The sequence below is a fragment of the Schistocerca gregaria genome, chromosome 8 (assembly GCF_023897955.1).
Source record: "Schistocerca gregaria isolate iqSchGreg1 chromosome 8, iqSchGreg1.2, whole genome shotgun sequence".
Lineage (NCBI taxonomy): Eukaryota > Metazoa > Arthropoda > Insecta > Orthoptera > Acrididae > Schistocerca > Schistocerca gregaria.
The window spans coordinates 365,911,259-365,930,649 of record NC_064927.1 but is presented as its reverse complement, the minus strand read 5'-3'; the positions used below and the strand labels follow the sequence as shown (position 1 = coordinate 365,930,649).

Genomic DNA, 19,391 nt, shown 5'->3' with positions numbered 1-19,391 from the left:
CATTTTGGAAGGTCTGATCTACTAACGACCACTCATTTATTCGGAATCCACTATCAGAACGGCCTTCACTCATCGCCAACATCTCATTTCTTTCCCCCCCCCCCCCCCCTGCACCCCCCCCTCCCCGTTTTCACCTGCAAAATGCCTTTGATGGATGGTATTGTATTGTTATACAATTCTTATAGGTGGTGTTGTAGTGATGCCCTCCTGATTTTGATCCAGAATTTTTTTTTACACCATGGGTCCTTTTGTGTTCAGGTAGGTATTTCCTTTCACAGTCTTCCCCACTAACTGGGAAACAGAGAGTTCCACTAGATTCTGTTCTAAGTTTAATCCTTTTCTCAATAGAAGTTAATAGACTTAGAGGGCCAGAGGCCTAGCAATTAATGGACTTAGAGGCCAAGGGACCTACAGTCTGACTCTTCCTGTATGTTGATTATTTCTGTTACAGTTCTTCAAGCATAAGTACTGAAAAATGCTAACTACAGGGTGCCATAAGGGAAGTCCTACATTATGTGTCGTTTGTAAAATAGGCTATGCCGTCACATGCAGAGGCAACAGTAACCAACACTCCCTACTGCAGATATGTAGTGTCTGTACGGTAGAATTACTTCCTATTATGTGTGCTCTATCGTCCACAGTAGCTCCTATGGGTCTCTTGTAATTTACAGTGATTGTCTGAGAAGTTTACAAGCATAACTCAACTTTTACCTTGTGCACCAACTGACACTGTTCATTTGAGATCACCTCTCTTGCTCAAAAACATCAGAGGGTTAAACACATTTGACGTTTGACTGGACTCCTAGCCGTGTTGGAATGCTGGAAAACGAAAACGCGAATCATTTGTTAAAGGATGCTATGAAAAAGATCCTCCTGGAAGTAAAGATGACCTTACTTATGGAGGATCCTATCCCATCAAATTATGATTGGATTGTGAGGTGCTCAACTGTGCGGTTATCAGTGCCTGTACACATTCCCAACCTTTGCTCAGTCCAATCTCGCCACTTGCATGTCTGATGATGAAATGAAGAGGACAACACAAACACCCAGTTATCTTGAGACAGATGAAAATCTCTTACCCCGCCGGGAATCGAACCAGAGACACTGTGCTCGGAAAGCGAGAACACGACCATGAGACCATGAGCTGTGGACTTGGAGAAAGCAGAACTACATGAGAGAATATTAAGAAGTCTTGTGGAAAACCGGATTTAAGCAAAGAAGAGAAAGCATAAAGGTGGAAGGAGTATATAGAGGGTTTATACAAGGGCGATGTACTCGAGGGTAGTATTATGGAAATTGAAGAGGGCGCAGATGAAAATGAAATGGGAGATATGATACGGCATGAAGAATTTGACAGAGCACTGGAAGATCTAAGTCAAAACAAGCCCCCCGAAGTAGACAACATACCGTTAGAACTATTGATAGCCTTGGAAGAGCCAACCATGACAAAACTCTACCATCTGGTGAGCAAGATGTATGAGACAGGCAAAATACCCTCAGACTTCAAGAAGAATACAATCCTGAAGGAATCAGGTGTTGACAGGTGTGAAAATCGCCAAACTATCAGTTTAAGAAGTCAGGGCTGTCATGAATTTTGTACAGATGAATGGAAAAACTGGTAGAAGGTGACCTTAGGGAAGATCAGTTTGGATTCTGTTGAAATATTTGTACACGCGAGGCAATGCTGGTCCTACGACTTATCTTAGAAGATAGATCAAGAAAAGACAAACCTACTTTTCTAGCATTTGCAGACTTTGAGAAAGCTTTTGACAGTGTTGACTGGAATACTCTCTTTCAAATTCTGAAGGTGGTGGGGGTCAAATACAGGGAGCAAAAGGCTACTTACAATTTGTACAGAAACCAGGCGGCAGTTACAGAGTAGAGGGGCATGAAAGGAAGCAGTGGTTGGGAAGGGAGTGAGACAGAGTTGTAGTCTATCCCCAAAGTTAATCAGTCTGTACATTGAGCAAGCAGTGAAGGAAACTAAAGAAAAATTCTGTGTAGGAATTAAAATCCATAGAGAAGAAATAAAAACTTTTAGGTTTGATGGTGACATTGTGACAGCAAATGACCTGGAAGAGCATTTGAACAGAATGGACAGCGTCTTGAAAGGAGGATATAAGATGAACATCAACAAAACCAAAACAAGGATAATAGAATATAGGTGAATCAAACCAGGTGATGCTGAGGGAATTAGATTAAGAAATGAGACACTTAAAGTAGTAGATGAGTTTTGCTATTTGGAGAGCAAACTATCTGATGATGGTTGAAGCAAAGAGGATATAAAATGTAGACTGGCAATGGCAAGGAAAGCGTTTCTGAAGAAGAGAAATTTGTTAACATCGAGTATAGATTTAAGAGTCAGGAAGTCCTTTCTGAAAGTATTTGTATGGAGTGTAGCCATGTATGGAAGAGAAACATGGTCGATAGATAGTTTAGACAAGAAGAGAATATAAGCTTTTGAAATGTGGTGCTACAGAAGAATGCTTAAGATTAGATGGGTAGGTCACGTAACTAATGAGGAGGTACTGAATAGAATTGGGGAGAAGAGGAATTTGTGGCAAAACTTGACTAGAAGAAGGGGTTGGTTGGTAGGACACGTTCTGAGGCATCAAGGGATCTCCAATTTAGTACTGGAGGGTAGTGTGGAGGGTAAAAATTGCAGAGGGAGACCAAGGAATGAATACACTAAGCAGATTCAGAAGGATGTAGATTGCAGTACTTATGCAGAGGTGATGAACCTTGCAAAGGATAGGGTAGCATGGAGAGCTGCATCAAACCAGTCTCTAGACTGAGACCATAACAACAACAACAACAACAACAACAACAGTGCTCCTTTATCAATGGCATTCATTTTTATAATGCGTACCTCTTTTTTCTGTGGTAAGGCAAACACTGAAGTTGATTGACTGCACTCAGTTTTAGCTAATGAATTACAAGCTGTGAACTTAGTTTTACAATTTGTGATGGTGTCTTAATTGCTCCAACCAATTTATTGGCTTATCTCGCCAGTTATTTTTCAAGTTGAAAAATAAGGTAATGAAGGTACAATATATTGATGGAAGACTGATGATGATACAACAGAAAGGTAGTTCATAAGATTTGGTGTTAATACAGGTGTATGTACCAACCAGCCAGCAGAGAGAAGGAAGTGGAAGAATATTATGAGAAAATACAAGAACTCACTGAGAAAGAAAATAGAAATACCTGTATTATCATTGTGATGGACTGGAATGCAGTGGTGGGTGAAGGAAGAGATGAAGATGCAGTAGGAAAATTTGGATTAGGAATAAGAGATAAGATAGGTATTATCATTGTGATGGACTGGAATGCAGTGGTGGGTGAAGGAAGAGATGAAGATGCAGTAGGAAAATTTGGATTAGGAATAAGAGATAAGATAGGTGAACAACTAATTAGTTTCTGTAAAGAAAATTTATTAGCAATGGGTAACACATTATTTAAACACCACAAAAGGAGACGTTACACATAGATATCAAATTTGAATAGGGAAAGATATCAGTTGGACTACATCCTGATACAAAAAAGGTTAAGAAACTATTTGAAGAATGCTAAAGCTTATCCAGAAGCAGATATAAATTCAGACCACAACCTAGTAATGGGAGAAATACAACTGAAGTTAAAAAAAAAAAATATGTAGAGGTAAAGTAAAGGAAAGATTAAACATAGAAAGACTCAAAGAGGTACGAAAGGCATCAGATTGGGAGAACAGATTTATGGAAAAATGGCAAAGAGCTAGTGTTGATGAAAGTGTTAATGACAAATGGATAAAAATGAGGGAAGGACTCATGGACTCTGCCAAAGAAGTACTAGGAATTAGAGTATCCCAAAGCACCTGGAAAGAATGAATAATAGAAAACATGTTGAAAAAGATGGAAGAGTGGAGAAAGTGGAAAAGTGTAGAAACTAAAGAAGGCAAAAAGAGGTACAGGAAGCTGGATAATGAATTAAGAAGAGAAACTGAAGAAGCAAGGGAAAAGTGGATGAAACAGTAATGCGACAAAATAGAGAAAACGGAGAAAGAGGGGAAGTATTAAATGATGTATAGACTGGCTAGTGAGAGTTTTTGAACGCAAAAGAAAGAGGAATAACATGGAAGTAGAAAGAGCAGGTGGTACTCTAGCAGAAGAACCACAGGAGGTTTTGAACAGATGGAAAGAATATATTGAATGTCTGTATAAGGGGGATGAAATGTAAAGCGAAATTAAGGTTGAATGTGTGATGGCAGATAGAAAGGGATTCACCATCTTGGAAGCGGAAGTAGAAAAGGCACTGAAGGAGATAAAGAATAGGAAGGCATGTGGAATTGATGATTCGCCAGCAGAACTGTTGAAGAGTCTGGGAAACAAGGCAAGAAAATAAATAGTCCACTTCTGTAACGAGATATAAGACAAAGGGGAATGGCCCGAGGACTTCCTTGAAACAGTTATGATGCCAATAGAGAAAAAGAGAAACACTAAACAATGTGAAGAGCATTGGACCATCAGTCTAATTTCTCATTCAGCTTAAATCTTGCTGAGAGTGTTGAATAGAAGGCTATATGGCAAGCTGGATAGAGGGATTGCAGAAGAGCAGGTCAGATTTAGAAGAGGAAAAGGAACAAGAGATGCTATTGGCCTGTTAAGAACTATAGGGGAAAGATATACGGAAAAAGGCAGAGAAATCCTTGCTGTTTTTATAGATTTAGAAAAGGCTTTTGACAGAGTTCAATGGAACTAGCTGATGGATATTTTGAAGAGGAAAGGAGTAGATTGCAAAGAGAGAGAACTGATACAGATTCTATATTTACACTAGAAAGTAAGGATAAGGATTGGAAATGAAACAAGGAAGCAGCATTGACGAGGTGTTAGACAAGGTTGTTGCCTTTCCCCACTGTTGTTTAACGCATAACTCAAAGAGATTATTGCAAAAGGCTTAGATGGGAAAAGAGGTATTGGTGGAAAGAGAATAGAATGTATAAGATTTGCTGATGACATGGTATTAGTGGCGGAAAGTGAGCGGACAGTGAATAACATGCTGAAAGACCTGAATGAAGCTTGTGTGGAATACTGGATGCAAATAAACACAGCAAAAACAAAGAGTATGGTCATCAGTACAAGATACAGACTGTCCAGTATTAAAATAGGACAATCTACCATTAGCCAAGTAAGTGCATTTACATGTCTTGGAAGCACAATAACTGAAGACTTGAGATGTCACCATGAGGTGAAAACTCGAATTGCCATAGCGAAGGAGGCTTTCAACAGAAAGAGGAGACTCTTATGTGCAAATTAGATAAAGGTCTAAGGAAAAGTCTTGACAAATGATTTGTCTGGAGTGTGGCACTAAATGGGGCAGAAACATGGACGCTGAGACGAGAGGATGAGAAAAGGTTAGAAGCAGTTGAAATGTGGATGTGGAGGAAAATGGAGAAAATAAGCTGGATGGAAAGAAAGAGTGATGAAAGATTATTGGAAAGGGTTGGTGAGAGATGTCTGCTGAAGGTTGTAAGAGGAAGGAAAAAGAACTGGTTGGGACATTCATTGAGAAGGGAGTGCTTGCTAGCAGATGCTTTGGAAGGATTGGTTTGTAGGAGAAAACTGAGCAGAAGAAGGAGATAAAAGATGGTAGATACATAAAGGGAAGAGGAAATTATCCAGACCTGAAGAGGTAGAAGACCGGACAGCCTGGAGAACTACCACGTGAAAACCTGCCTTTTGGCAGGACACTGATGATGATCTCATCAGTCTTGCATATTAATTGGGGACTTGCTGGTTGGATGTGAAATATCTATGTTCACATTGCTTGAATAGCCCTGGAGGGCCTTCAGCACTTTTCAGCCAACATACCTCCCCCACCTTAGGATACCTTACCGTTCCCTTCTACTTTTTCCATGTAAGACAAACATACTAATGGCCAAGTTGACTGTCTGTCTTGTTTATTATGCAAGAATTTTATCAATGTGACATTCTCTGCATGTAGTGACTGATGATCTGATATTGTGGACCCTTAAAACCAACAGCAAAATCCAATCCAAAATATTGTAGAGAAATATTGTTTCACTAATGATTATCTTACCTGTTTTCCACAGTGTGTGTGATCTTGCTGAGTGTAATAAGAGTTTCACATATGAGTGGTAGTCGTAAAGTTCTAATCATCAGCTTGATAAAATAAAGTTACGTAATTAATTTCTTGCTTTCCTAGAAAACAGTCAAATCCGAGTGCTTTAGTACCATAGCATGCAGATCAACGAGCTCAAACAAAGTGGTGCAGCCCATCTCCAATTCGTCAGATTTCATGACTATTCCTCACACATTGATTGCCATAAATAACATTTTTTAACATTGTTCTTGAACAGTCTCCACCTTATACTTTAAGAATTCACTGACATCCTTTAGAAAGTTGTTCACTATTTATTTCAATCAAGCTTATTGATTATGGATACAATAGAACTCTGTAACTACATATTACATGGAATGTAACTAAAGATGTCTGGGACTAGTCACATGACTGTGACATAGGAAAACACTTTAATGTATTGTTTTGTGTGTTGGTTATTTTTAAAATTGTCTTGAAAAATTAATTTGTTTACTCATTGCTGCATTATGAACAGTATTAGTGGTAACATCCAGATGGCAGCTTCCATTCTTGTTGCCTATCAGCCACGATGCTAAGCAGGATTCACCATAATTCAATCTTTATTACTATTTCTCTGTAAACGCTGAGTGTTATCAGAATATCATTTATCAAAGATATAACACTTATGGCGTGGAAATACATCTGTGGTTTTGGCATGCATAATGTAAATGTTACGCAGGCTATGACACTTGCTATGGTGCAGCACAGACTTTATTACACAGATCGTAATTTGGTAGTGCCCCATCTTTTGGTAGTTAACAATTTTAGTTCATGTTAAGTTTTTATAAAATGTACAACACATCAAAAGAATCAACCAGGTAGTCAAAAACCTAGCAAATCCATCAATAATGTGTAGGAGAGCTATCCAAAATGATCTACATGAGATCCAGTAGACAGCCAAGTCATGAAAGTAAGCAAGGTGGAGACATTAGTGCAGCACTATTCAAAGTGTCTTGCAGCAGCCCAGCAGTCAAATTTTATCTGTGGCTTGATGTCAGTGGCCAGGCCCATCGTGATAGCTTGTAGGGTGCTTCTTATTAGCCTCTGGGGGATTTGTTGATGGTGGATAATGCAATATATTGATCACAATATATTGACCTTGTTGTCAGATGAGAGAGAGAGAACATTCCTACCCACTGTAAGAAGTGGATAGGGCCAATAGTGAGTAGTGTCAGAAGTGTCCCTGTCTGTGTATGATTACTGTCTGAATTGGGGAGAGGTGTAGGTGCGCAAACCGGCTAAAGGTTCGCTGTCCATCTCAGTGTTGGTGTCAATGTTTTCTGCTTGCAGCAGGGGTATGTATCTGATGCTAGAGGCAGCTGAAGTCAGTGTTCCGGTCTCCAGGTCTGTACTGGATGTCTGTGGTGCTGGAGGTGGAAAAGGGCCCCACTCTATGGGTACCATCTGCAATGGCACTGAACCTAGTAGTGGTGTGTGCCAGGTGCCTAGAAGTTGTATCAAACGAACTCCAGGGTGTGTGGCGGTGGTCTCGATGTGGAAGCAACTAAGTGTGGGTGCAGTTGGCGTGTCATACCTGGTTGGTATGTCACACCAACATAGTGTCTTTGGCGTGCAGCTCTGATGACATTGGTATCTACTGTGGGGTCTTTCTGAAGGTGCAAGCTCAAACATCTGTGGCCAGTGAGTAGTCGGGGACAGAGGTGGGCTGGTGTTGAGTGTGTTCTAGGCTTCAGGAGATTCCAGAGGGTCCAGTGTTGTCGGCCATGCATCAGTTCTGCCAGTATGTGCCTCTGTATTGGTGTGGTCCTTTTGGAGGCCGATAACTGGTTCAGGACATTAGCAGTGGGTGCAGCTGATAGCATCTTCCGCATCTGCACCTTATATGACTGGACAGACTGCCTGGCTTCACAATTGGAGGCTGAGTGGAATGTTATCATCGGGAGCATTATGCAGTTCAAAGAGCAGACATCTTGAAACATGAAACTTCCTGGCACATTAAAACTGTGTGCCGTACCGAGACCCGAACTCGGGACCTTTGCCTTTCGCGGGCAAGTGCTCTACCAACTGAGCTACCCAAGCATGACTCACGCCCCGACCTCACAGCTTTACTTCTGCCAGTATCTTGTCTCCTACCTTCCAAACTGAACATAAGCTCTCCTGCGAACCTTGCAGAACTAGCACTCCTGAAAGAAAGGATATTGCGGAGACATGGCTTAGCCACAGCCTGGGTGATGTTTCCAGAATTCAGACTACATATGAGAACTTGGAAAATAAAAGTCTATGACAATGAGTCACATTTCTCTAAGGAAGGGGCCAGTAAAGTCCACATAGAAGCATTTCAGTGAGTGCTGTGGTGTACGCTGAATGTGGAACCATTGCAGGAGTGCTGACTAGGTTGAAGCACAGGTCTCACAGGGGCAGGCTGTTGTCTCAGTATCCTGCATGATGCTGGGCCAGTAGGCATACAACCTTGTTAGTGCCTTCATGCTTGTCATCCCCCAGTCATCAGTATGCAGGAGGTTTATGGCATGCAGATGCTTTGTTTGACAGCAGGATAACCACCTAAACATTGTTTTCACCCAGTGTCAACATCTTTACTTCCTGAACCATTGCAATTTAGTTTCTTTGGGAAAAAATGTGTGTGTAGCTTTGGAAGGGAATGGTGAGATACAATCCACCCGACCTTGGCAAATGTGTTTCATAACTTGTGTCTGGGGATAGGGTTCTCAGCTGGATCCTTTGAAATTGGGTGTGCAGTAACAGGAAACTCTTGTAGGCAGTTTTGTAAAGTATAATTTATTTAAAAGCATAGTGTTTCCAGACTGTGTTGCACGTGGCTCCACTTACAGTTTGGTGAACGTGTTGCTGATCTTTAAATTCAAATTTATAATTTTAAACTGAAATTGAATTTTAGACTCGGGAATAGATTACATTTGTTTTACTTTTGTAGCATTTTTCGATTTCCAGTTGTATCTAACTTGCTTTTGCAGAAGGATTTTGTCTTAGTTAGCTTTAATAATTGCTCTGCACAACTCCTTAAAACCAATTGACAAACCTTTAACACTCCCTGTATCATGGGTTGGTCGGCAGGAAAATTAGTAAACAGAGCTTTCTGGTTAGCACACAAATACTGCAAAATATGGAGACTGAAACAGTGCACAGTTGCCTATTGTTCCCTTATTGTAAGGTTGTTCTGACATGGTAGGATTTTGTGGATCCTAACATGAAAGCATTATGGAAAGTATAGACATGTAAAGACACTACGAAACTAAAGAAAACAGTGAGAAGGTAAATGGTAAGGAGAAATTGGTGGTATTTGATGTGACATTCAGCACACCTGTATTGCAGAAGTACTTAAGGTTTGGATGTATGTACTTGAATGGTGGATTCATTAACAACACATTCCTTTTGATTATGGATGCAGCAAGTAAAGATGTGCGAGCTTAAGATCATAGAAGCAGTCTATTACGGGGCACTAGGTTGGCTGCTGCAGCTTACAGGACAACTAACATAAACTTTTCCTACACCCATGTTGATGAGCTGCCATTATTTATCAAAGTGGTTTTGGCCTCCTTGTAAGTTTTAAGATTATTTTATGTGGCTTATATAATAATAATGAAATGTGGTTATTCATGTCAGTTTGATACCAAATATGCTGTATATAGTAGAGACGGGGATCTTTCTTGTTACGTTAGCTGTTCAGCTTCCTACATTGTTTCGTACTCTTCCACACTATTGGATGTGCTTTGTATGAGAAAGAATCTGCTAAAATTGATATATGCTTTCCTTAGTACAGCAGTACTTTTAGTGGTATGTGCCAGCAGCCTAAGGTTAAATCTTATTTCTGACCTGATTTCAAGCGCAAATTTTCATTGTAGACTGCACTTGATTGTAACACACAGATGTTGGTGAATGCTGCCAGCAACTTTTTCTGTATGTTTCTTGCATATATGTTTATAATTTAAAGTGGTTTATGCCTTTCCCATCTTTTCTGAATCCTTCTCAACCTTTCGCCTCCTCCCACTTCTTCATTGCCTATGCATGAAGTTGTTCAGTTTTCTAATGGTCTTGTTCTCTTATAGGAACCAAGCTGAAATGTCCCATACATGTCGTGGCACAATAAGTTTGCATGGTGCATTAATACACACAGAAGATTCATGTACATTTGTTATATCAAATGGTGGCACTCAGACATTTCACATAAAGGCTGCCAATGAAGTGGAACGTCAACGATGGGTTACTGCCCTAGAACTGGCAAAAGCTAAGGCTATCCGAGTGATGGAGTCAGGTAAAATGCATTTTAACATAAACTTCTAAAATGCATTTTAATATAAACTTCTGCATTTTTTTTCTTACCACATAATATTACTTCATGTACCTTTGGAGTTTGGTTAAAGAAAATAAAAAAAATAAGCTGTAGTTCTTAATGTTTCTATTCAAATATTTCTTTTTTGTCATAGGTAGAACGAGTAGCCTTTACTGATATTAAAATCTCTCTCTCTCTCTCTCTCTCTCTCTCTCTCTCTCATTGGGACACAATGGGAGATTATCATAATTTGAACCTGAAATTGTCCAGTCATAGTTTTTTGTCATTGAGAAATTTTGAATTGCTTATGATTAATTTTCTCTTTTATTTGTGTAGCTGCTGTGTTACACAACACTCTCAAATGTTTGGCAAGATTGCAAGCTAATTGATTAAATCATACAAAAAGGGCAGTTTTGTCAAGAATTTCAAAGAAATAACACTGTTGGGTGGGCTGGGGGGGGGGGAATCAAATAATGGTAATCTTTTTGTACAAAGATAATGTTTCTCAAAGAAGAAGGTTTAGTATGCCTTGAAAATTGCACATTATGATACAGTAAATACAGTAGGCATACTTGTTTCAGTCATTGAAGTTAAGACTTCAACAGTTTTATCAGTTCCTATGGAAACTTGTAAAAATAAATGAATCTGCCGCAATGATCTTTTCCTCCAAATGGGGCATTTGAACATTTGTCAAGAAATTATGTAATAGGCTACAAGAAGCACTAGAGTGTAATCAGGTGCCATTAATTTTCAAGGAACTGGAATGAATAAGAAGTAGAAACTGTGTGTGTAATTCTGCAATTGTGGGCTGGAGATATTCACATAATACTTTTGAATTGACATCCTTCAAGCTGAAATATTGAATTATGTAATGAAAAGTCACAGTTTCACAGAGATTAACTCCTGTCTAGGGTATTTTAAGAATGACTATTTGGAACTGAAAGAAGCATATTCAGAATAAAATCAGGTTGTGGCTTTAATCATTCCCGAATTATCAATTTGTCTGTATATCACAAAGAGTTTGTAGTTACAAAAACAAAAGTGGCTGACAGTGGAAGATCAAATGATGGAAACTCCGGGTAGAAATATCAACAATGTAGGAAAAGACAGATTGCTAATTACTGTAAAGAAGAGACGTAAAGTTGCAGACAGGCAGAATTAAGAGACTCACACAAAACAGTTCGTTTCATTTTGCATAAGAGCCTTAGCATTCATAACAGTTAGCTTGAGAACAGAAGGAATTTTTTTTCGTCTAAGGGCTGCACAACTCACCTGCAGCAGTTTACAGGACATACAGAACAAGCAACAGAACACTTTATCTGTGCCAGTGTTGATGAGGTGAGGTGTGTAGGATGAATGTTGAACTGTTAACTTGGGTGTTATAGTGGCCATCATGGTCAGAGATGTGTTGAATGAACCAGTTCCATACTTTCCAAAAGTACGGCAAAAAAGAAAAGCAAAACACAAGTTCCTTTCCATTCAAGCTGCCACAAAGTGTTCATATTTTCATTTTATCCGCTTTTCACCATTTAGTTATGCTAATCAATGATGCTTTCATAATGTTTGTCCATACTTGCTTCATATTTTCTTTTTGGTTCTATGTGCCTCTTTATTTACATTACCAGACATTGTCATTTTGAAGTAAATACTCTTATCTGTTATGCTGTTAATGTTCTGCTGTATTACAATTAACAGGAGGTGTCAGTCAGACATGCATGCCTATTTTAGGAGGAAAATGATAGTCTTTGGATTCATATGCAAAATAGCTAACAACATGTAATTTCTTAAGCTTTCGAAATGTGGTGCTACAGAAGAATACTGAAGATAAGGTGGATAGATCACGTAACTAATGAGGAGGTATTGAATAGGATTGGGGAGAAGAGAAGTTTGTGGCACAACTTGACTAGAAGAAGGGATCGGTTGGTAGGACATGTTTTGAGGCATCAAGGGATCACAAATTTAGCATTGGAGGGCAGCGTGGAGGGTAAAAATCGTAGAGGGAGACCGAGAGATGAGTACACTAAGCAGATTCAGAAGGATGTAGGTTGCAGTAGGCACTGGGAGATGAAGCAGCTTGCACAGGATAGAGTAGCATGGAGAGCTGCATCAAACCAGTCTCAGGACTGAAGACAACAACAACAACATGTAATTTCTTAAGTTAAATTATTATAACTTTAACTAATTAATGGAAAATCTCATATAAAGATGTGAAACAATTACTAACAGAGAGATAGAGGGGCTGGCCAGTACTTACCTCAGCTCAGTACAGCCGATAGAAACACAAAAAACAACCGAAAATTTAAGTTCCTAGCTTTTGGAATAAATGTTCCTTCAGCAGGGAGGAGAGAGGGGAAAGAAAGGGAAGAAGGGAAAGTGGATTTAGTTACTCACAACTCAAGTTATGAAGCAACAGGGAAAGGAAACTCCCTGATGAAGGAACATTTATTCTGAAAGCTAGGAACTTAAATTTTCGGTTGTTTTTTGTGTTTCTATCGGCTGTACTGAGCTGAGGTAAGTACTGGCCAGCCCCTCTATCTCTTTGTTAGTAATTATTATAACTTCAGAATGATTTCTTTTATACATCACTAGTTTCAGAATTGTTTTAATGCTGCTATACAATTGTTGTTGTTGTTGTTGTTGTTGTTGTTGTTGTTGTCTTCAGTCCTGAGACTGGTTAGATGCAGCTCTCCATGCCACTCTATCCTGTGCAAGCCCCTTCATCTCCCAGTACCTACTGCAACCTACATCCTTCTGAATCTGCTTAGTGTATTCATCTCTTGATCTCCCTCTACGATTTTTACCCTCCACGTTGCCCTCCAATGCTAAATTTGTGATCCCTTGCTGCCTCAGAACATGTCTTACCAACCAATCCCTTCTTCTAGTCAAGTTGTGCCACAAACTTCTCTTCTCCCCAACCCTATTCAATACCTCCTCATTAGTTATATGATCTACCCATCTAATCTTAAGCATTCTTCTGTAGCACCACATTTCGAAAGCTTCTATTCTCTTCTTGTCCAAACTAGTTATTGTCCATGTTTCACTTCCATACATGGCTACACTCCATACAAATACTTTCAGAAAAGACTTCCTGATACATAAATCTATATTCGATGTTATTAAATTTCTCTTCTTCATAAACGCTTCTCTTGCCATTGCCAGTCTACATTTTATATCCTCTCTACTTCGACCATCATCAGTTATTTTGCTCCCCAAATAGCAAAACTCCTTTACTACTTTAAGTGTCTCATTTCCTAATCTAATTCCCTCAGCATCACCCGATTTAATTTGACTACATTCCATTATCCTCGTTTTGCTTTTGTTGATGTTCATCTTATATCCTCCTTTCAAGACACTGTCCATTCTGTTCAACAGCTCTTCCAAGTCCTTTGCCGTCTCTGACAGAATTACAATGTCATCGGCGAACCTCAAAGTTTTTACTTCTTCTCCATGAATTTTAATACCTACTCCAAATTTTGCTTTTGTTTCCTTTACTGCTTGCTCAATATACAGATTGAATAACATCAGGGAGAGACTACAACCCTGTCTCACTCCCTTCCCAACCACTGCTTCCCTTTCATGCCCCTCGACTCTTATAACTGCCATCTGGTTTCTGTACAAATTGTAAATAGCCTTTCGCTCCCTGTATTTTACCCCTGCCACCTTCAGAATTTGAAAGAGAGTATTCCAGTCAACATTGTCAAAAGCTTTCTCTAAGTCTACAAATGCTAGAAACGTAGGTTTGCCTTTTCTTAATCTTTCTTCTAAGATAAGTCGTAAGGTCAGTATTGCCTGACGTGTTCCAACATTTCTACGGAATCCAAACTGATCCTCCCCGAGGTCCGCATCTACTAGTTTTTCCATTCGTCTGTAAAGAATTCGCATTAGTATTTTTTAGCTGTGACTTATTAAACTGATAGTTCGGTAATTTTCACATCTGTCAACACCTGCTTTCTTTGGGATACAATTAAGGGTAAGAAAAGTTGGCAGATCGATATGTGTGTTCTAAGGATACCCACAGTTTTGAAATGCCTTTCTTTTGAAACTTCGTATTCTTTGTCTGGGTGCAGTGATGTGACAAGTCCTTTTAACATGAGAAATTCATTTCATTGTGTATAATTACTTTTATTTTGTAGTGTGTGTTTTGAAATCGTGTGATACATGTAAGAATAACACACAGTTGGCAATGCTTCTGCAGAGTTTCTTTCACTTATGAGCTGGTTTTCAATTTGTGAGGCCATCATTGATTTCAGCACATTGTAGTGAAAGATATACAGTTGGTATTTTGTTGTAGAAATGAAATTAAAATATGTTTCAAATGATCAGTCACATTTAGCAAATTTTCATGTTTATTTGTCACATACTCTTAGGAGTTTTCTGTTAAAATTGTTGGTTAAAAGCAGAATTCTCCAGTCTTTCATTTGTTAGTAATTTATTCCAGTAACGGTACACCCATTGATGGTTGCTTCCATTATCACAGTGGTACTGTAAGTTTGTCTCACTGCTGTCTGGAAATCCCTAATTTTATGTAGATTGATGGTCCACATCTTAACAAGGCATCAGTATATTCAATAAGGTTAAGTAGGGTCATGGCTTCAGGAACATCAGACACTTCTGCAGTGTGTTCTGTGTATATTTCTGTCACATTATCGTAGTGCTAAAGGTTATAAATGTACCTTTTGCTTTTGGTGATTTTACTCCTTTTTTTTACAACAAAATTAGTGTCACAGAAGGATCCGGAGTCTTTAGAAAATTCTAGATGTTGTGTTTGTGGAACACAAAAAAATCGTAAAAAAACATGGTGGCTTTTTGTGGTGTCACCCAAGTAGTGTAAGAATACACTTTGGATGGTGGTTAGTGGTCTATAAATGTATTATAGACATTGTAAATAAATCATCAGGTATTTCTGCCTCTGCACTGAAAAGTGCTATTTCTTAGTGTTCCATTAATTGATGTAATATTGTGTTCAGTTTTTGTTATGTGTGGGAGTATAGTATTGGTGAACCAGGCATGATTTAATCATCAGTTTTCATATGCAATTAATCTTTGAATACTTATTTCACTTGTACAGATTCACTTAGATGACCAGTTTAGCATTGACTTCTGTAATACAGTGTGACTATGCGGCAATACAAAGCTTATTTAAAAGACTACAGCATGTAAGATAAATTTTAAAATGGAGATTTTAATATTTACTCCCATTAACAATGATCAGCGGCACAGTTAGAAAAGTCCTACTCCCTAACCCCCGTCTTTCAGAAGTATTATTATGACTTTGCTGACAATTATGTCAGTGAAAATAATAATGAGAACTTGTAGCTTTTTTGAAAGTTTTGGGCTCTCTGCTGATACTGTGCAATGTAGAAAATAAACAGAAATCATTTGCATACAGCTGAGTAATATGTGGTATATAGAAGCATCTATCTGTACATTAACTTTCACTAGCTTTTAAGGTATTGGTCTTTTTTCTAGTTTACTTGTTTCACCAATCATCAGCGGTCTATGCTTCCCAGTTATAGCACCGCTCCACGTGCAATCTTCTGTGGGGTGATATTATTAGCAGCCTGTACATGAGATGGTAGTTCCCTAGTTTGGCTGCTGATAATCTCCAAACAATGGTTACTATGACACAGAATGTTGAAGGGCTCCATTACTTGTTCTCAGATGATAGGCACAGATGTGAAAGGACTGCAGTGTGATCCTCCCTTGTAGTGGTCAGATGCGGTCGATCACAACCTTGATGAGTATACCTGCCCTCACAGTCCCATGGAGTCCAACACTGTCACATCTGAATCCCTCAAAAATCTGAATATTGCACAATTTAACCAATCAGCCAAATGGAGGGCCACAATGAAATCCCTTTCAGCACTGGCAGTAGCTGATAATACTGTCTTACATGACCATACATCATCTCCATGTCCTTCAGTGTTCACTCAAACATCTGCACACTCTTTATATACCCTCTCAGGACGGGTGACAACACTAAATATGAACAACATTAATGCACTCTGGTGACCTACCTTTCACAGGGAATTGCAGCTCTATTCATTTACACACGTGCCAATAGTGTGTACATGTATTAAGTTACAGTGGCATGCTAACAGCTCTTCTCGGTGCTTCACTTTTTTTGGAGCCAGTGTAGCAAGTTTACTTTGCAAAAGTACAGAATATGATAAATTGTTTGAACCTTTATGATGGTGCTGTAATAAAATAGCCGCTGCCACCCACCCTCCCTCCCACCCCCACTAGGGTAAACAGTTTTTTAGAAAATTAGCAATAAAAATATCTTTTTGCACTTTAGTGCTGGCATTTATAAGTAAAATGTGTTAGTAACATGAGTTCCTACGTGCTCTGTCGTAAAATTTTATAGCGTGATTGGATGTCATCAGCAGAGTTTTGAGCTATCGCATCAGCAGAGTTTTCCACTATTACCAAATTGACCATTCCTTGATACCTAAGATGCCAGGGTGTGTCCTGACAGCTTAGTCTGTTTATTTTTATTATTTTTTTTCTCTAGTTGCGGCATAAATTTCCTTCTTCACCCAATTTGATTCAGAACCTCTTCATTAGTTGTTTGATCCACCCATCTAATCCTTTGCATTCTTTTGTAACACCACATCCCAAAAGCTTCTACTGTCTTCTTGTCTGAACTATTTATTATCCACATAGTACTTCTGTACAAGGCTACACTACACAATTACATTCCTAATACTTAAACTTACATGCAGTGTCAGCAAATTCCTCTTTTTCAGAAATGATTTTTTTGATATTGTCAATCTGCAGTCTCCCTACTTTGGTCATCATCAGTTATTTTGCTGCTCGCATAGCAAAATTCATCTGTTACTGTTAATGTCTCATTTCCTCATCTCATTGCCTTGACACCACATCATTTAATTTGACTACGTTGCATTGCCCTGTTTTTACTTTTGTTGATGTTCACATAATGAAATCTTTTCAATACATTTTTCACTCAGTTGGGCCCAAAGGATGGTAGACATTATAATCCAACATTTTGAAAGGGGAAGGTCAAAGCTAGCTGCAAAAGTTTTATATTCTTTATGACACCTGTTTCAGCTTTATTCCTGTTCTCAAGTACTATGTAGTTTAATTTGACGTCCATATTGCATCTGTAATAAACTCTCATTGTCTGATTCATAGTGACTATGTAACACTTGGTAATTATAAATATGTGTAATATGTTTTGACACTTATTTCATAATTTGTTTACTATAAAGTACAACTTGGCATTAATTTATTTATTTGGCATTTGTTTAGTATGATGTTATGTGTTTACAAGACAGTGTGAGTTCTGTTCAACTGTTCTTCTGGATCATTTGCCATCTCTGGCAGAATTACAATGTCACTGGAAAAAGTCAGTGATTTAATTTCTTCCCTCTGAACTGTAATCCACTTTCCAAATTCCTTCTCCATTTCCTTTACTGCATGCTCAATGTACAGATTGAATAACATCAGGGATATGCTACAACGGTCTCACTTTTTTCTCAATTACTGCTTTTTATTCATATTTTTTAACTATTATACTGCAGTTTGGTTTCTACTTTTTACTCCCAATATTTTATACCTGCTAACATCATAATTTCGAAGAGTATGTTCCAGTCAACATTGTCAAAAGTTTTCTTTAAATCTGCAAATGCTGTAAATGTTTGCTTTTTGTTAGCTCTTGTTTTGAGAGATGTCATAGAGTCAGTATAACCTAGCACATTCCTACATTTCTCCAGAACCCAAACTGATCTTCCCTGGTGTTGGTATCTACAGTTTTTTCTGTTCATATGTAAATAATGTGTTTCAGTATTATGTAGCCGTGACTTATTAGGTTGACAGTTCAGTAATACGTCTCTCAGCACTTACCTTCTTTTGAACTGGAATTATTACATTCTTCTTGAAGTCTGAGGGTATTTCACCTGTCACATATATCCTGAACACCATATGGAGTAGTTTTATCATGGATGATGCTCACAAGAATATCAGTCATTCTGAGAAAATATCATCTACAGCAGGGGCCTTGTTTTAAGGACTGCTTCATTTGCTGCATTTATATATTTTCTCCTTTCGTTATTATCTTTTACGATGTTATGCAAGATTATCTACTGGGGCATGTGTTTTGGTCTATTTTATCCTCGCCTTCATTATTTCATCTGTCAAATTTACCTACTTGCCTTTTATTGTATTCCATTCCCCTATTTCAGCCTTCATTGCAAAGTGGTCCCTTTGAAACTGCCATCAGAGTCTAATTCCTTCAATTTATCCAGGTCCTGACTTCTTAACTGCCTACCTTCCTGCAGTTTCTTTAGTTTTAACATTGTTACACCACTGTTTGTAAAAAGTGAAACACTAAGAAGCAATGGCCTGCAAAATGCCACAATAAGAGGATGCTTATAACTGTAGTAAGTGGTTTATATAACAGAGAGGTGGCATGCACGTAGTCCCAACAGTGCCCCCTTTTGTGCAACCATCAGTGTTACGCAATGCTCAATCAGTGCAGAGCCATCATGTGAAGTGGAAATGCGGTAACAGAGTGTCACTATGCCACACAAACATCACAGGGTGAAATATCAGCATATGAATGCATTCAAACAGGACAGAATGATTGGTCTCCAGGAGACGAGTCTGTCATTCCATGACATCACTGCTTATACAGGGCCTGCTGCTTCAACAGGGAGGGATATGTAGAACCACTGGAGAGAAGAAGGCCATGCACAGCTGTGATGGGGTTTGGGTGGCACAAGGTGATCACAGTGTGAGACGACTGCCATCTTATCGTCTTGGCCGTAATGGACAGAACAGCTTCATCCACAGTGTTGGTGCAATGGTGGAGCACTGCAACAGGTGTGGACATGTCTGAGTCAATCTTTCTATGCTGTCTTCCGCAGGCTGGACTGGTGACATGCATTCCGTTGTGTCAGCTTCCATTACCCAGAACCCACTAATACCCAGAATTGCAGTGGGCGTATGAAGGTCTGTGCTGGCATGT

The 19,391-nt window shown here is 38.9% G+C and overlaps 1 protein-coding gene across 2 annotated transcripts in view; it reads left to right on the top strand.

Annotated features, from left to right (window-relative positions):
• LOC126285403 (oxysterol-binding protein 1) overlaps positions 1-19,391 on the top strand; it is a 288,641-nt gene that overhangs the window by 45,137 nt on the left and 224,113 nt on the right. For both annotated transcript variants that reach the window (XM_049984748.1, XM_049984749.1), the window contains one exon: positions 10,179-10,384. In XM_049984748.1, the coding sequence (XP_049840705.1) occupies positions 10,179-10,384 (206 nt within the window). The remainder of the gene's footprint in view (positions 1-10,178; positions 10,385-19,391) is intronic.